This window comes from Canis lupus, chromosome 1 (genome assembly GCF_011100685.1).
Source record: "Canis lupus familiaris isolate Mischka breed German Shepherd chromosome 1, alternate assembly UU_Cfam_GSD_1.0, whole genome shotgun sequence".
Classification (NCBI taxonomy): Eukaryota; Metazoa; Chordata; class Mammalia; order Carnivora; family Canidae; genus Canis; species Canis lupus.
Genome location: NC_049222.1, coordinates 106203510 through 106219086, shown reverse-complemented (window position 1 = coordinate 106219086; position 15577 = coordinate 106203510). Strand labels below are relative to the sequence as shown.

At 50.2% G+C, this 15577-nt stretch overlaps 2 protein-coding genes across 2 annotated transcripts; both read right to left on the bottom strand.

The window, feature by feature from the left end:
* Nucleotides 1-1770: 1770 nt before the first annotated feature.
* Nucleotides 1771-8044, bottom strand: LIM2 (lens intrinsic membrane protein 2). Its single transcript, XM_038525636.1, has 4 exons — nucleotides 7870-8044; nucleotides 3489-3638; nucleotides 2349-2483; nucleotides 1771-2121 (listed from the first exon to the last, which is right to left on the bottom strand). Exons 1-4 carry the CDS (start codon nucleotides 8042-8044, stop codon nucleotides 2060-2062), a joined length of 522 nt encoding a protein of 173 aa, XP_038381564.1. The 3' UTR covers nucleotides 1771-2059.
* A 611-nt stretch (nucleotides 8045-8655) lies between these two features.
* Nucleotides 8656-11098, bottom strand: C1H19orf84 (chromosome 1 C19orf84 homolog). Its single transcript, XM_038525635.1, has 2 exons — nucleotides 10896-11098; nucleotides 8656-9866 (listed from the first exon to the last, which is right to left on the bottom strand). The coding sequence occupies exons 1-2, from the start codon at nucleotides 10928-10930 to the stop codon at nucleotides 9314-9316; spliced, it is 588 nt and encodes a 195-aa protein (XP_038381563.1). The 5' UTR covers nucleotides 10931-11098; the 3' UTR covers nucleotides 8656-9313.
* Nucleotides 11099-15577: the final 4479 nt, after the last annotated feature.

Here is a 15577-nt window from a genome sequence, read left to right as displayed (position 1 = left end):
TCAGTGAATATGACTCCTTAAATAGGCCTCAATAAATTATGATTAGAGAAGGCTTCAATTGCCATTATTAGTAGAGGAAGCCTCTATAAATATGGTACTATTGTTATTTGTGGATGCCTCAATAAACATTTCTAGGGAGTAAGCCTCTATTAATATGACAGTTTTAGCATAGGATGTAATTAATATTATTTTCTTTAAAGATTTTTAAATTTATTTATTTATGAGAGACACAGAGAGAGAGGCAGAGATACAGGCAGAGGGAGAGGCAGGCTCCATGCAGGGAGCCCGATGTGGGACTCAATCCCCAGACTCCAGGATCACACCCTGGGCTGAAGACAGGCGCCAAACCGCTGAGCCACCCAGGGATCCCTGTAATTAATATTCTTATTATTAGAATTAGCTTTGCTAAATGGCCTTATTATTTTATGATAGATATCAGTAAATTTCATGGCAATTGGGTGCAGCTTATTGACTAAAATAATGAAGAGAAGATCAAGGTCATGATGAATGGTGTGCGAAGAGGCAGGAGGGTGTGCAGATCAGAGATTTGGTGCTTCTAGATGGAGGGGGCCATCCAGGAGGGGAGGGCCTGTTAGGAATGCTGCCTGGAGATGCTGCGAGTGGACAGTGAGATCTTTTCTTTTATTGTATTATCCCACTGATATGATTCATAATAAGAAATATATATTTGGTCTTTGTATTATTCCTGGCACAAAGCTGTGGAATTTCATGGGTGATAAGGGCCTTGAAGGTCTATTTGTTACATTAATGAGGGGACTGGGGGGAGTGGGTTGCACTCCAGGGTAAGGGCAGGTGGCAGGGGAACCAACCAGGTGACTAGAGGGAGTCCAGCCCCCAACCTGGAGAGGGAGGGGCTGGAGACTCAGTAACCACCTGTGGCCAATGATGTACTCAAGTATGCCTGTATAATGAAGCCACCATAAAAACCCACTAGGACTGGGTTCAGAGAGCTTCCAGGTTGGTGAATGCATGCATAATGGGGAGAGTGGCCTCCTGGAGAGTGCATGGAAGCCCCTGGCCTTTTCCCCACACCTGGCCCTGCACTTTCCTTCCATCTGGCTGTTCATGACTTAGATCCTTTTATAGTAAACTGGTGATCTAGTAAGTAGAAGCTTTCTGGGAGTACTGTGAGCCACTCTAGCAAAGTAATCAAACCCAAAGAGTGAGTCATGGAAATCTCCAGCTACTGCTGGTTGACCTTCAGAAGCCCGAGTGATAAACTTCACTTCTGATGATATTTGAGGTAGGGGGTGGGGCAGTCTTTAGGACCCAGTCCTTCCTCTGTGGTATCTGACACTACCTCCACTTGGATAGTGTCAGAATGGAGTTGCTTGGTTGATGTAGGATAAAAAAAACAAAAAACAAAAAACACATCAGGGGCACCTGGGTGGCTCAGTGGTTGAGCATCTGCCTTTGGCTCAGGTTGTGATCCCAGGGTCCTCCCTGGCAGGGAGCCTGCTTCGCCCTCTGCCTATGTCTCTGCCTCTCTCTGTCTGCTTTTTATGAATAAATAAATAAAAATCTTTTTAAAAAAACACATACACACATTAGAATAGGTGTCAGAATTTGACCTATACATCTGTTTCCTAGAAGTCATAGTTAACCCCTGGTGGGGACTGTGTGATTCATGTCTGTCCCCATCCCTACAGAGGCTGAGTGGGTTCACCTGCAGTAATCCAACCACTCCCACCCCATCCACCTCTCACACGTGTTTCTCAGCACCCCAGCCCCTCAGGGACCACACCTTAGTAGTTTCACATCAGTTTTATTAGACTCTCAAAAAGTCGCTCTAATGGAGATCCCATTTCTCTAATACCCCCCCTTTGTGGGCTGGGCCTTGGGTCTTCTCAGCTGCTTCCCACCAGGCCCCATTCTTCCTCATTCCCCCTTGGGACACAGGAGTCAGAGGTCCCCACCTGGAGTCCAGGACTGAACCTCCTCATGCCCACAGGAACCGGGACTTCAGGCCTCTAGACCCTCCCCCTCCTTTTCAGTGGCCCCATTCTAACTTCCAGATGAAGTTGGGAGTACACTGGGCTCAGCGGGGAGCAGACAGGCGCCGACATTCATGCATCCGGTAAGCACACATGTAGAAAATCCCTGCGTGAGAAGAGATCCCAGTTGACCTCCCAAGTCCTCCTAACCTGGGCTCCCAACCCAAGACCCCAGCACAGCACTCCCTTCTTCCTTGGGTTTTTGGCAAAACCTGGAGTCTGTCTTCTGGCTCACTGCTAGGGAACTTGTAGGGGACACCCCATCATCTTGCCCTCTGGAGTGCCGCCCACTCTGCCAAGGACACTGACTTTCCCACCCCCAAGCCCTCATACCTGCGAAGAAGGTCATGAGCAAGGCCACCCAGCCCAGGATGTAAGACCAGGAAAAGCGCCAGTCCCCAAAGCGGCGACCAAGGAAGCTGACAGTGACTCCAGTGTAAATGGCCAAGGCCAACAGGACAAAAAAGGCTGGGGAGAGAGGGTAGGGGGTAATGGGTGGGAAAGGGGGCAGGAATGGGGTTTGGAGATGGGATGGGAATGAGATGGAGGAAGGGGGAGGCCCAGGTAGGGGAGGGAAGGTGTAAAAGGTGAGGAGGCTTGGGGAGTAGGGTTGGATGAGGATGGGTCAGGCCAGTGCTGTGTAATAGAATTTGACTGGGCTGGTTTTGGTCTCTGGTTCCTGGGAGGGAGACACTAAATCCTTGGAATTTCCTCAGTAATACGAGTGTCTTTGTTATTATTGGATTTATGTGGAGCTGAGATGACACAGGGTAGGAACTGGTCACCAGAAAGACCAGCCACAGAAACAGAACAGACAGTAGGGGCTTTGAGCCACTAGCTATCAGATCACCCTCTGCAGAAAGAACCTGGAGATTAAATTCGCTCACACAATCAATGACTGAGTTGTGCTTTGGCAATGAAACCCCAGCAGGAACTCTGGATGTCCAAGTGTGCAGGAGCTTTCTGGCTGCTAACACAGCAGTGTGTTGGGAGGGGAGTATGCCCTGACCCCAAAGGGGGAGGGTGCAGAAGCTCTGTCTTCAGGACCCTCTCCAGCTTCATGCTAGACATCTCTTTCTTTATCCAGTGCTGAGATGGAGCCTTTATTAATCTGTTCGTTGTTAAGTGTAGTGCCTTCCTGAGTTCTGTGACTTCCAGTGAATTTTTTAATCTGCCTGGGTTCTGGGAACCCCCGAATCTATAGCCAGTTGGCCAAAAGTGCAGATGGCCTGTGGCCCCCTCTTGCCACCCAAGTAGGCACAGCCTTGTTAGGGGTCATGCCCTTAATCCTGTGGGGTATGGCATCAACTCTGGGTGATTGGTGCCAGAAACTCTCTGGTTGTTGGTATCAATCGGGGTTGGGGTAATGGAGCTGAGAATGAGAAGAAACACCCCAGAAAGAAGTGCTGGGGATGGAAATGGGCAGGGAAGTTGGGTGTGGGGGTGGGGATGGGGGAGGGTGGGTCCACTCACTGGAAGCGAAAAACATGATGCCTGCGGAGAAGGGCCGGGAGAGGCGGGTGAAGGTGGGCTGCTGAGCGAAGGCGAGGATGCCCATGATGATGCCCGAGGTGGCGCACAGGGAAGACAGGATCATGAAGGCCCGGGTGGCATTCCAATAAGCTGTGGTAGCACCGAACAGTCACTCCCAGGCTCCCAGGCCACTCCTGCCCTCAGTGGCGAACACTGCCACCTCTGAGGGCTGGAATGTCTTGCCTCTCTCCTTATCCTGACCCAGCTTCTCCCTCGGCCTCTCTGCAAACCAACACTCTCTGCACCTGGCAAACTCCTATTCATCTTCCACAGTCCAGCTCCCAAATTCCCTCTGGGAAGCACCCTTTCACCCATCAGGCATGGTCTTTCCCTCCTGCTCTGGATTGTGGCTCTTGGCTTGTTTTCCCTTCTAGCCTGATTGCTCCCTGAGGCCAGGATTCTACGTGGAGAACACCCCCAGCTCAAGTTTGGTTTGCTAATGGGTGTGGAGAAATGTTTGTTGGATGAATGAATGAATGAATGAATGAATAATGAATGAGGGTTGATTCCCTGCTATCCTCCTGCTATTTACTTCCTATACTCTCTCGATTACCATCTTTTTAAAAATATTTTATTCGTTTATTCATGAGATACACAGAGAGAGGCAGAGACAAAGGCAGAGAGAGAAGAAGGCTCCCTGCAGGGAGCCTGATGTGAGACTCTATCCCTGGACCTGGGATCAAGACCTGAGCCAAAAGCAGACACTCAACCACTGAGCCACCCAGGTGTGCCCCATCACTGTCTTTCATTTCCTTGATACCACTTGCCCATACCTGAAAATGGCCTATTTATTTATTTTTAACTTTATATCTGTCTTTCCCTGATGATTTTTTGGTTCTGCAAGGACAAAGGTCTTGCTTCCTCATTCATTGCTTCATTCCTAACACAGAGCACCTGGCACATAGTGGGTGCTCAGGGCAAACGCTGAATGAATGAATGTGGAGACCTGAGAATCATTCTTCTGTGCTTAGCTCTGGGCTTGCCCTATAGGACATGCCCTGAGAATAATAGTTATGATCTCATCTTCTGTTTAGCAGCTGCTAAATATGTGCCAGGCATGCATTCTGTGAATGGGCCTATTTGTTCCTTCTGAGAGCCCTTATGCTGTACGTACTATTTTTAACCTCATTTTTTTCAGGTGAAAAACTAAGGCTCAGAGAGGTAAAGTGACTCACCCAGGGTCTCATAATTGGCAGTAGGACAGGCATTGAAAGTCAAGCACCAAAGCTTTTGTTGTTAACTGCTTGCCTAGTCTGTCTCTCAGAACACCCAGGACAATTCTGCAGCTGGGACAGAGCCTGGGTCCTGCCACTTGAAAAGTAAAAAGTCTGAGGGCACTCTGTGTTACAGAGTTGAACTGTGTCTCTCCCCCAGCCCGCAAATTCAGACATTGAAGCTCTAATCCCCAGAATAGGACCTTATTTGGAAATAGGGTCATTGCGGATGTGATTAGTTAAGATAAGGTCCTACTGGAGTAGGTGTATTCCTAATCCAAAATGATTAGTATCCCCACAAAATGGGGAAATTTGGAAAAAGACAGACATACAGCATGGGGTGGGGTGGCAGGTGCAGGGATGGGGCACCATGTGAAGATAGAGATGGAGATCAGGATGATGTATTGACATGCCAAGGAATACCAAAGACTGCCAGCCAACCACCAGACACTGGGCGAGAGACAAGTAACAGACTCTCCCAGGCAGCCTCAAAAGGAACCAACTCTGCTGACACCTTGGTTTTGGACTTCCAGCCTCCAGAGCTGGGAGACAGTACATTTCTGTGGTGTGAGCCTCTCAGTCTGTGGTCCTTTGTAATAGCAGCCCCAGGAAACTACAGATGCCTCTGGGTATTTAAAAGTCTGGAGGAGGGGCATCTGGGCAGCTAGGTCCATTAAGCCTCTGCCTTCAGCTCAGGTCCTGATCCTGGGGTCTTGGGATCAAGCCCCACACTGGGCTCCCTGCTGAGTGGGGAGTCTACTTCTCTCTCTCCCTCTGCTCCTCCCCCCGCCCCGCTTGTGCTTGCTCTCTCTCTCTCAAATAAATAAATAAAATCTTTAAAAAAAAAATAAAAATAGGGGCACCTGCGTGGCTCAGTGTTTGAGCTTCTGCCTTTGGCTTAGGTTGTGATCCCGGGGTGCTGGGATCGAGTCCTGCATCAGGCTCCCTACAGGGAGCCTGCTTCTCCCTCTGCCTGTATCTCTGCCTCTCCCTCTGTCTCTCATGAATAAACAAATAAATAAAATCTTTAAAAATAAACAAATAAAAATAAATATAAATAAATAAATAAATAAATAAATAAATAAATGCAAACCTGGAGGACTTACCAGGTACATTTTAGTCTATGCCCTTCCCATGGTGTGCTAAGGTGGGACTGGAAAGAGCAAATGTCTCTGAGGCCTGCCTAAAGCTGCAAACAAGTCCAGTGGGCTACGGTGGGGTGTTGCTGTGAATTGGGCATGTACATCCCATCACCAGTTACCCACTACGGCCCTCTGCTCCATCTTGAGAGAAAATTCTCCTGCTTAAATCGCAGTGTGCTTCCCTGAGGGGCCCCTGACAGATACACCACAGTTAAAGATTGCAAAACTGGATTTTTCTAAGTGAGCTGCAAGCCCAGATTTTGTACATAAAAATTTTTATACAAAATTTTAAATTCTGGCAGAGACTTCAGAAACTTTAAAAACTCTATACACCCACGTCTGCAGCTGGGTTCAGCCACTGCACGTTCACGTCTCCTGCTTTGATTCTCATGAGCTCCTGAGAGTTGATGTGCAAAGTGAGCCAACTGCTTGGACAGATATTCAGCAATCCATCATGGTAAGGTGTGTCCCTGAGGATCTTGGGTTTGAGGTCAAATGCACTTGCAAAGCTCCATCATGCCTCCCTCTCCCCATCCCCAGCAGAGTTAAGACAGGGGATATGGGTGTCCCCCAGGATGTTCCCAGACTGAAGTGGGAGAAATGGTAGGTAGAGGCATGAATGAGACCTCCAGAAATGAAAGGGAAACATGAAGTCAGGAGGCCAACTGAGCTCGGAAGCTGGAGGCTGGGGCAAATCTTTCCACTGCTTGCTGCCCTGGTTTACCCCTTCTGAAAATGGGCATCCTGCTGCCTCTCCCAGGCAGGTTCAATGAGATGGGATGCCTGAAATCTGGCCCATCACAGGGCTCAGGGGGGTTGGCTCTTCCTCTCAAAAACTCCCTGGAGAAAATGTCTGGCTTTTTTTTTTTTTTTTTAAGATTTTATTTATTTATTTATTTGTGAAAGACCTAGAGAGAGAGGCAGAGACACAGGCAGAGTGAGAAGCAGGTTGCATGCTGGGAGCCCGCCCGATGCCAACTTGATCCCAGGACTCCAGGATCACACCCTGGGCCGAAGGCAGGCGCTAAACTGCTGAGCCACCCACGGATCCCCAATGTCTGGCTTTTTGAGGGCAAGTTTCATATTTTATTCCCAGAAACAGTGGTACCACCTTCAGTGTTGTTGAGAGACCAAAGGGCATTAATTCATGTCAAGCACTTAGAATAGTGAATAGGACACAATAATATTCAATAAATGCCAGTCATCATTATTATTATTACTATTATTATTATTATTACTACTACTGTTTAGTAAATAGAAAATATGTAACCTTATATATTATTAATATATTAATATATAATGCACATTATATATTATATAATATAATATACAATGAATGTATCTCTCATATATATGTATAAATACACATACGTATATGTATATACATATATAGAGAGATACATATATATTATATAATATACTATATAATATGTATTATCTTTCATATAAAATATATATTATTATAATGTAGCTTGCAAGAACTCTATGCTGGGAGAGCTATTTTTCCCCATTTTTACAGCATATATTGTAACATGCACATATATACATACACATGTACATATAGACAGATTACATAGCCTGGCACACAGTACGTATTAAATACTACCATCCAGTCTTTAGCAAATTTAGGATCCATATTTCTTCTGTAACCCAGTTTCCAACCTAGTTCTTGATACGTAGTAGATATTTAGAAAATGCTAGTCTGCCAACCCTAACCCCGCCTGCCCTACCTGACTTCATGCCAGGAAATGTCACGTCTCTACTTAACCTCTAGGACATTTCATAATTGTACTAGAAAAAAATCCTGAAATCCCAGTTCTGCTGAGTGATCTTTGGTTGGTGCCTTTCCCTCTCCGAGGCACAGAGTTCTCCACCTGCAAAACAGGCGGAGAGGCTGTGTCCTGGGTGGGTGGGGGGCTCTGGCTCTATCCCCAGAGGGCCTCTAACCCCGCCCCAGAGCCTTACCGATACTCTCTGTCTGCAGGTAGCACTTGTTGCCCAGGCAGTAACGCCACAGGCCCTGGTGGGCAAAGGACCCTGACAGCCGGTACTGCATCCAGTGATCTGTTGCTGTGGCCACCACCAGGAGGATGGTTCCCACCCAGGCACAGAAGAGGCCGCCACCCATGAAGCTGTACATGGTGATCTGTGAAGAAGGGGAGAGATGGGGTCAGGAGCTGGACTCCTGGGTCCTGGCAGAGGAAGGGACTGGAGCCTGGGCCCCTGGATCCTGGGAGGGGGTGGCTGGAGGCCTGGGCTTCCGGGTCCTGGGTGAGGAGGGGGCTAGGGGCTGGGACCCCAGCAGGCCCCTGGGAGAGGAAGGAGCTAGAGGATGGCCCCCTGGGTCTTGGTGGAGGAGGGGGCCTGTAGGTCCAATGCCTGGTCCCTACCTGAATGGCAGAGCCTGTCACAAGCCCTCTGTCTGCCTCGGCCCTTCTGTGCAGACTGAGCCGAGCCAGGTCACTGGCCTCTCTGCTCCCTGGGTCCCCCAAATCCCTTAAGCCTCCCCAGACAATGACCCCATGGCCCAGCAGCTTCCAGCAGGCAGAAGTGCAGTGGTGGCAGAGGCCCCAAATGGAATTCGCTGAAACAGGGATCCAAGCACTCCCTCCCTGCAGTCCCTGGCTCCACTGACCTCTCTCTGTGACCCTCCCAGCGACCCTCCCACCCTTTCACAGGCCTTGCTCACAGCACCCACTGGGTTAGCCTGAGCTGCGTAAGCACACACACAGAGACACAAGACATAGGGCCAGTCATCCATTTATTGTTCAACCAGGGCTCCCCATCCCCAGGGGCAGGAAAGGGAGTGGGGGGCGGCAGGTGTCTGGGTACGCTGGGCCAATGGGGTTCTTTGCAGATGGGTCACAGGGCATGTCACATTTGGGGCTGGGACTGGAATAAGAATGGGACAGGGTTGGCTGGGGTCACAGATGGGCTAGGTTTGGGGTCAAGTTTAGGAGGCAGTTAAGGATGAGGGAGGACTGGGTTGGCCTGAAGTAGGTAGAGAATGAGAGTGCAGAGCTGGGCCTGAGGGGAGAGGTAGGAATGGAAATGGGAATGAGTGGGTTTAGGGGTATGATATTGAGAGTGGGGGATGGGCAGGTGGGGATGGGGTTAGGGTCATCACTGTAGTTGGGGATGGTGTTGGGAATGGGAAGAGGTATGGCTTTGGGCATGGGCATGAGGCTCAGGGTTTTTTCTGGCGTGGAATCCTAAGTCAGCTCCAGTTTCCATGGGGTGGCTCGCAGGACCCACTTCTGAAGCTGTGGTTTTGGGAGAAGAAACATGGGAACAGGATGTTTCCTGGAGTATCTCTGCCTCAGCTGAGGTCACCCTGGGCACCAGGAAAACCCTCCTGGTGACCCTGCGTGGGCCCACTCAGGAGTTTGGGGAGCTGGACCTTCAGGTCCTAGTACTCTGACTCCCAGTCTTCTGCTACAGCAGGCGGCATGTCCTGGGATGACTCCTGATCTCTGTCTTCCTTCTTCTCATCCTGTCTGGGCAGTATTGGTGGTGATGCTGGGATCGCTGGAGGAGTCTTGGGGCCAGCCCCAGACCTCCCCAGCCAGCCCCTCTCTGGATTCTCAGCCCTGCCAGGTCGCCATTGCTGTGGGCCCTGGCCCCGGCCTAGCCTGCGCTGGGTGCCCCAGCCCAGACTGCGCTGGACGCCCCAGCCCCTGCGTCCCCTGGATGGCCTGATAGCGGTGCCTGGCTGGGGGCAGCATGCCTGGGTGGTGCAGGGGCAGGAGGGCAAGGACTGTTGAAGGTTGTAGGCCCCCAGAAGAGCGCTGTGCAGGAGGTAAGAGAGGGCGTCCAGGCGGATGGGGACGGTGACAGAAGCCAGGCTTTCAGGGAGCCCCAGGTGGGCTGGATCTGGGGTGCCCAAGGGAAAAGGCGGCAAGGCTGGAAAAGGTGCAGGTGGCCACAACTCCGTCCCAGGGGATGACAAGGGCGGGCTGTTCCTGGAATAACAAGAGGACAGGTCCACAGGTCTCACCAACTCTTTCTATCCTTCCTACTATAGTCCAGCACTTTTCCTGGGAGTCCTGCATCCACCTCTGACTTCCCTGCGCGTTCAATCTCTCTCTCATTCTTTCTTCCCATTTCTCTACAGAGGGACAGCCAGCTCTGGCAGAACTTTAGCACCAGAGACAACAAAGTTCCAGGGTGCCTGTGTGGCTCAGTGGTTGAGCATCTGCCTTTGGCTCAGGGCATGATCCCAGGGTCCTGGGATGGAGTCCCGCAACGGACTCCCTCCGCCTATGTCTCTGCCTCTCTCTCTGGATCTCTTATGAATAAATAAATTATATATATTATATATTATATATATATAAAACACAGTTCCAGCACCAGGGCCACTTCCCTCAGGGTATGTTTCTGGGCTCCTCACTTCCCTGTGCTGAACCTTAATTTTTCACACCAAAAGATGGCTTTTGGTAGTGTCAAAGGCGCATACGAAAGGCCCGGGTCTGACAATTATTATGCTGTCTCCAGCTCTACCGCTGTTTCTGGGATCTTTGATTCTCCTTGTTCCCTCTTGAAATGTCTCCCTGCTCTGCGAGTATCTGTTCCTAACTGAATCTCTGTTTGTTTTTTTGTGTTTTTTTTTTTAATTTTTATTATTATTTTTTAAATTTATGATAGTCACAGAGAGAGAGAGAGAGGCAGAGACATAGGCAGAGGGAGAAGCAGGCTCCATGCACCGGGAGCCCGACGTGGGATTCGATTCCGGGTCTCCAGGATCGCGCCCTGGGCCAAAGGCAGGCGCTAAACTGCTGCGCCACCCCGGGATCCCCTGAATCCCTGTTTGTATCTCGCTCAGCTCTAGCAACATTTTGTTGCTAAGATTCTGTTTCTAACTGATGATACTTGACTTTTTTTTTTCCTTTCTGATACTCTCTTTGGGTCTGTCCACTCTGTCTCTGATTTTCTCCATCCCCTTCCCTCTCTGGTCTGTTTCCTCCCCGTGGAGAAGGTCTTGTGTCTCTCACCCTTGGGGCTCAGTCCCCTCCTCCTGCTGTTCCATCTTTACAGGAGTCTCTCAAGTCTCTTCTAGAACCTTCCCTTTGAGTTCTCCCAGGTCCAGGGAGGTGCGGAGGGGTCGGGAAGGAAGTGGGTGGGACTTTGTCCAGAGGGGGGCGTGGCCTGTCGGTGCGCGGAGCCGTGGAAAAGTACGCTGGGATCTTACCCTGAGATTTCGAGATCTAATTCCTCAAATCCCCCCCACCCCTCCAGCTTCCCACCCCCCATCTCAGGCCACAGTTCACACGTCCCCGAGACCCAGGAGTATGGCCACTGAGTTTCTCCCTGCTCAGACCCAACAGCCCTGGTCCCAGTCTCTTCCTCCCTCAGACCCAGGAGTCCAGGCCCCAGCCGCCTCCTCCCTCAGACCCAGAAGTCCAGGCCCCCAACCCCCTCCTCCCTCAGACCCAGGAGTCCAGGCCCCAGCCCCTCCTCCCTCAGATCCAGGAGTCCAGGACCCCAACCCCTCCTCCCTCAGACCCAGGAGTCCAGGCCCCAGCCCCTCCTCCCTCAGATCCAGGAGTCCAGGACCCCAGCCCCTCCTCCCTCAGACCCAGGAGTCCAGGCCCCAGCCCCTCCTCCCTCAGACCCAGGAGTCCAGGCCCCAACCCCTCCTCCCTCAGACCCAGGAGTCCAGGCCCCAGCCCCTCCTCCCTCAGACCCAGCAGGTGGAGCCCTCAGTCTCCTCTTCTCTCTCGGTCTATATTTATGGCCATTTCTTCAGGGGGCCCGCTGGTGTTCCTTAGGACTAAAGGGATATTTAGATAGGGAAATCGGAACATCTGTACACTCCTGGAGCAGCAGGAAAAGTAGATGAGCTGGAGTTAAGGCAGACACTTAACGGACTCAGCCACCCAGGCACCCCTCTGTTGGAATACCTTTATATTTACGGGAAAAGTTACAAAGATAATACAGAGTTCCCATACAATCCTCACCCAGCTCCCCTAATATTATCCTCTTACATTGTTATAGAACCTTTGTTGGACTAAGAAACTAGCACGACTATTTACCAAACTCCAGTCTTTATTTGGAATTTACCAGTTTTCACATTAAAGTCCTTTCTTTTCTGTTTAAGAATCTGTTGCTGGATACCATTTATCGCCACACCTCCCTAGTCTCCTCTCAGTCTTTCCTGGCTTTCACAACCTTATCAATTTTGAGGAATACTAGTTACATTATGAAATAGGAGTCTATTTTCATTAGTAATTTTTTTTTTTTTTTTTAGAATTCTAATAAATTCACTTCGCAGGTGATCAAACTGTGCCTCAGAAGAGTCTAAAAAAGTTGCTTGAGGTCACAGAGCTAGGAAGTGGTACAAGTGGAATTTGAATCCCGGCAGCCTGGCTCAAATCTGTGCTCTTAATGGAGACACAAGTAGTAGCCAGATTTTGTAGGACCTGGTAGGCGGCAGTGAAGACTTTGGGGTTTTTGAGGGGTTGTGCCTATGTTTTTAAATTTTAGAACACTGCGATGACTTCGAACATTTGTAAGCTGAGATGTGACGTAATTTGATTAATGTTTTAAGAAAAGCACTGTGAGGGCACCTGGGTGGCTCAGTGGTTGAGCGTCAGCCTTTGGCTCAGGTCATGATCCCGGGGTACTGGGATCGAGTCCCACACCTGGCTCCCTCTGCCTATGTCCCTGCCTGTCTCTCTGTCTCTCTCTCTCTCTCTTTTTTAAAATACTTATTTATTTATTCATGAGAGACACAGAGAGTGAGAGAGGCAGAGACATAGGCAGAGGGAGAAGCAGGCTCCTTGCAGGAGCCCCACGTGGGACTCGATTCCAGATCCCGGGATCATGATCTGAGCTGAAGGCAGTTGTCCAACTGCTGAGCCACCCAGGAGTCCCTGTGTCTCTCATGAATAAATAAATAAAATCTTTAAAAAAGAAAAGAAAAGGGCAGCCCCGGTGGCACAGCGGTTTAGCGTGCCTGCAGCCTAGGGCGTGATCCTGGAGACCCGGGATGGAGTCCCATGTCAGTCTCCCTGCATGGAGCCTGCTTCTCCCTCTGCCTGTGTCTCTGCCTCTCTCTCTCTGTGTTTCTATGAATAAATAAAATAAAAAATCTTAAAAAAAAATAAAAAAGAAAAGAAAAGCACTGTGTCAGTGGTTTGGAAAACAGGCCCTGGTGGAAGAGCGGTGCTAGAGTGGTCGCAGGAAGTCCAGGGAGGATATTGCTATCCTCCAGGCCAGGGGTGGTGGTGGTGACTCCCAAGGAGAGTGGGGGTAGTGGGGATGGGAAGATGTGAGTGGATTTAGGATGTGTTTTGAAAGAAGAACCATCAGAATTTGCTGCAGGGCTCCCGGGGGTGACTATGAGGATCAAAGATAATGCAAAGTTTTCAGCCAGAGCAGTGTCTCCGAATATGATTTTTTTTTTTTTTAACAGAAGTCCACAACATCCCATTTTAAGGATGGGAAAGCCCAGATACCACCTTTCGCTTTTTGACTTCCTTGGAATCCAGGCCCTGTGCAGGATGATGCTGGTGACTCAGAGATGTCACCTGTCCTCAAAGGGCTTTGTGAAGGGTGGGGGACAGACAGAGAGGGACGGTAACATTCCAGAGTGATCAGAGCCTGGAAACAGGTAAAGGACAATGAGAGCCCCAAATGGGTGGGGATGCTGCCTGAGGGCAAAGGACTGAAGTCTGGTGAAGAGGGGGGCAGGAAAACCTTGTTGCTGCAGGCAAGGGGTGGTTCTCTGGCGGTTTTGTTTTTTGGTTTTAGGGGAGGTAGACTTTGGACTAGGTCTAGACTGAGTGGATATTTGATGTAGAAGAAATGGTGTGAGCAAAGGCCAGGTGGCTGGAACCAAAATATTTTTATCATGAAGCGAGGGCTTTCCTTTCCTGGACAGTGTGATAGGATTCAGGTCTCATCCATCCCTTATGTTGTATCTCAAAGAGGCAGGGCAAGACTATTTTGTGGAAATGGGGCTCAGAAATGACGGTTTGAATCTACTGCTCCGCTACTTAGAAATGCGTAATCTAAAGCAAGCTGCTTAAGCTTTTCGGGTTCCCATTTCTTCGTGACTTGGCGCTTCCTGCTCCATTCCAGCATAACGGAATTGCTCTATTTGCTGTTACTGTTTCCCCTTTATATATATATATATATATATATATATATATATATATATATATATATAATTTATTTATTCATGAGAGTCAGAAAAAGGCAGAGACATAGGCAGAGGGAGAAGCAGGCTCCCTGCAGGGAGCCTGATGGGACTCAATCCCAGAACCCCAGGATCATGACCTGAGCCCAAGGCAGACCCTCAACCACTGAGCCACCGAGGCGCCCCTGTTACTGTTTCTCCTATTTCTGTGATCAGGGTACCACATCAACTTAACCAAGCACCTGGCCCTTTAAGACCCTCCTCCCACACTTGAGAGCCCTTGTAGGCTCTAGCCTCTCTAGGAGAAAAGTCTTTTATTCATCTTCCAAAATTGACAGGCAAGTTCTTTTTTTTTTTTAAGATTTTATTTATTTATTCATGACAGAGAGAGAGAGGCAGAGACACAGGCAGAGGGAGAAGCAGGCTCCACGCAGGGAGCCCGACGTGGGACTCAACCCCAGGTCCCCAAGATCACACCTCAAGCCGAAGGCGGCGCTAAACCGCTGAGCCCCTGGGCCTGCGACAGGCAAGTTCTGAAAGTGACCAATCAACTCCTGAGACGGAGGCAGCAAAACTTCCGATTGGCTTCCGATTCCGTTACGTGTAAGCTCCGCCCCTCCGTGTTACAGATCCCAGCGCGAGAGCGTCATCCTTGGCTCTGATTGGCGAAGGAGCTCGCGCTGCCTTCGAGTCCCCTCCCCGTCGCCGTCAGAGCCGCGAGCCAGCATTCTCCTCTCTGATTGGCTACATTTCTGAGCGCGCCCTCGCCCTCGCTCCCTGATTGGCTGTCGTTTATCGGGACCTTCCCCGGACTCTCTTGAGGCTGCATCTAGGGTTGTCGGTTACCATTGTTACTGTTGTGCGGCACCTGCTGCATCTGGGAGACCCGTCCCAGGGCTAGAGATGACGAGCGAAGCTTGGAGGGGAGACCGGCCTCGGGCTGAGCGGAAGGATCCCTGCAGGGGTCTCCTTGGCCCACCAGGGAGCCCCATTGCCTCACCCCCACCTTAGGATCCTCTTCTTTGCATTGTCCTCCACGTGTCTCGGACAAAATCCCAAGACTGGACCTTAAGGTCCTCCAGCCTACTGGGCTCACGGATTTCCTCAGGTCTCCGCTTCCATCCCCCTCCGCGGGACCCTGGGATGCCTTCGCTTGAGCCTTACCAATTCTTTGAATCCCTCCAACTTGGGGATCCTCCCAAGTGCAGGAAAGGCATCAGGGCCTCTGGGTCTTGGGGGCTCCTCTCACTGCCACCCCTACCTTTACATCCTCCCTGTCCCCAAAGTCCCCCCTACCTCCCTTCCTTGCCTCCCCTTGGAGAATCTCCCCACCTCTGGGGACTCTGACCTCACTGCTTTCTTCCCAGCTGCTTCAAGGCACAGGGGTCACTTTTACACGTTGACCCAAGACTTCTACGTTTTTCCTAACAGAATGCTGCTGACTGAGGAGTGGTTCCCAGCCCACAGGTCAGGATTCCCACACTTGTAAAATTGTAAAAATCAGTCTCTCCCCTTTGGAATTGCCGCTTCCCC

Excerpts from the sequence above, each read along its gene's own strand:
- LIM2 (XM_038525636.1), bottom strand. The coding sequence starts at position 8,044 with ATGTACAGCTTCATGGGTGGCGGCCTCTTCTGTGCCTGGGTGGGAACC. Across the intron at positions 2,484-3,488 it reads CATCATGTTTTTCGCTTCCA|CCTTTTTTGTCCTGTTGGCC; the intron begins GTGAGTGGACCC and ends CTCTCTCCCCAG. Across the intron at positions 2,122-2,348 it reads GCTCATGACCTTCTTCGCAG|GGATTTTCTACATGTGTGCT; the intron begins GTATGAGGGCTT and ends CTTCTCACGCAG.
- C1H19orf84 (XM_038525635.1), bottom strand. The coding sequence starts at position 10,930 with ATGGAACAGCAGGAGGAGGGGACTGAGCCCCAAGG. Across the intron at positions 9,867-10,895 it reads GAGGGGACTGAGCCCCAAGG|GAACAGCCCGCCCTTGTCAT; the intron begins GTGAGAGACACA and ends TTGTTATTCCAG.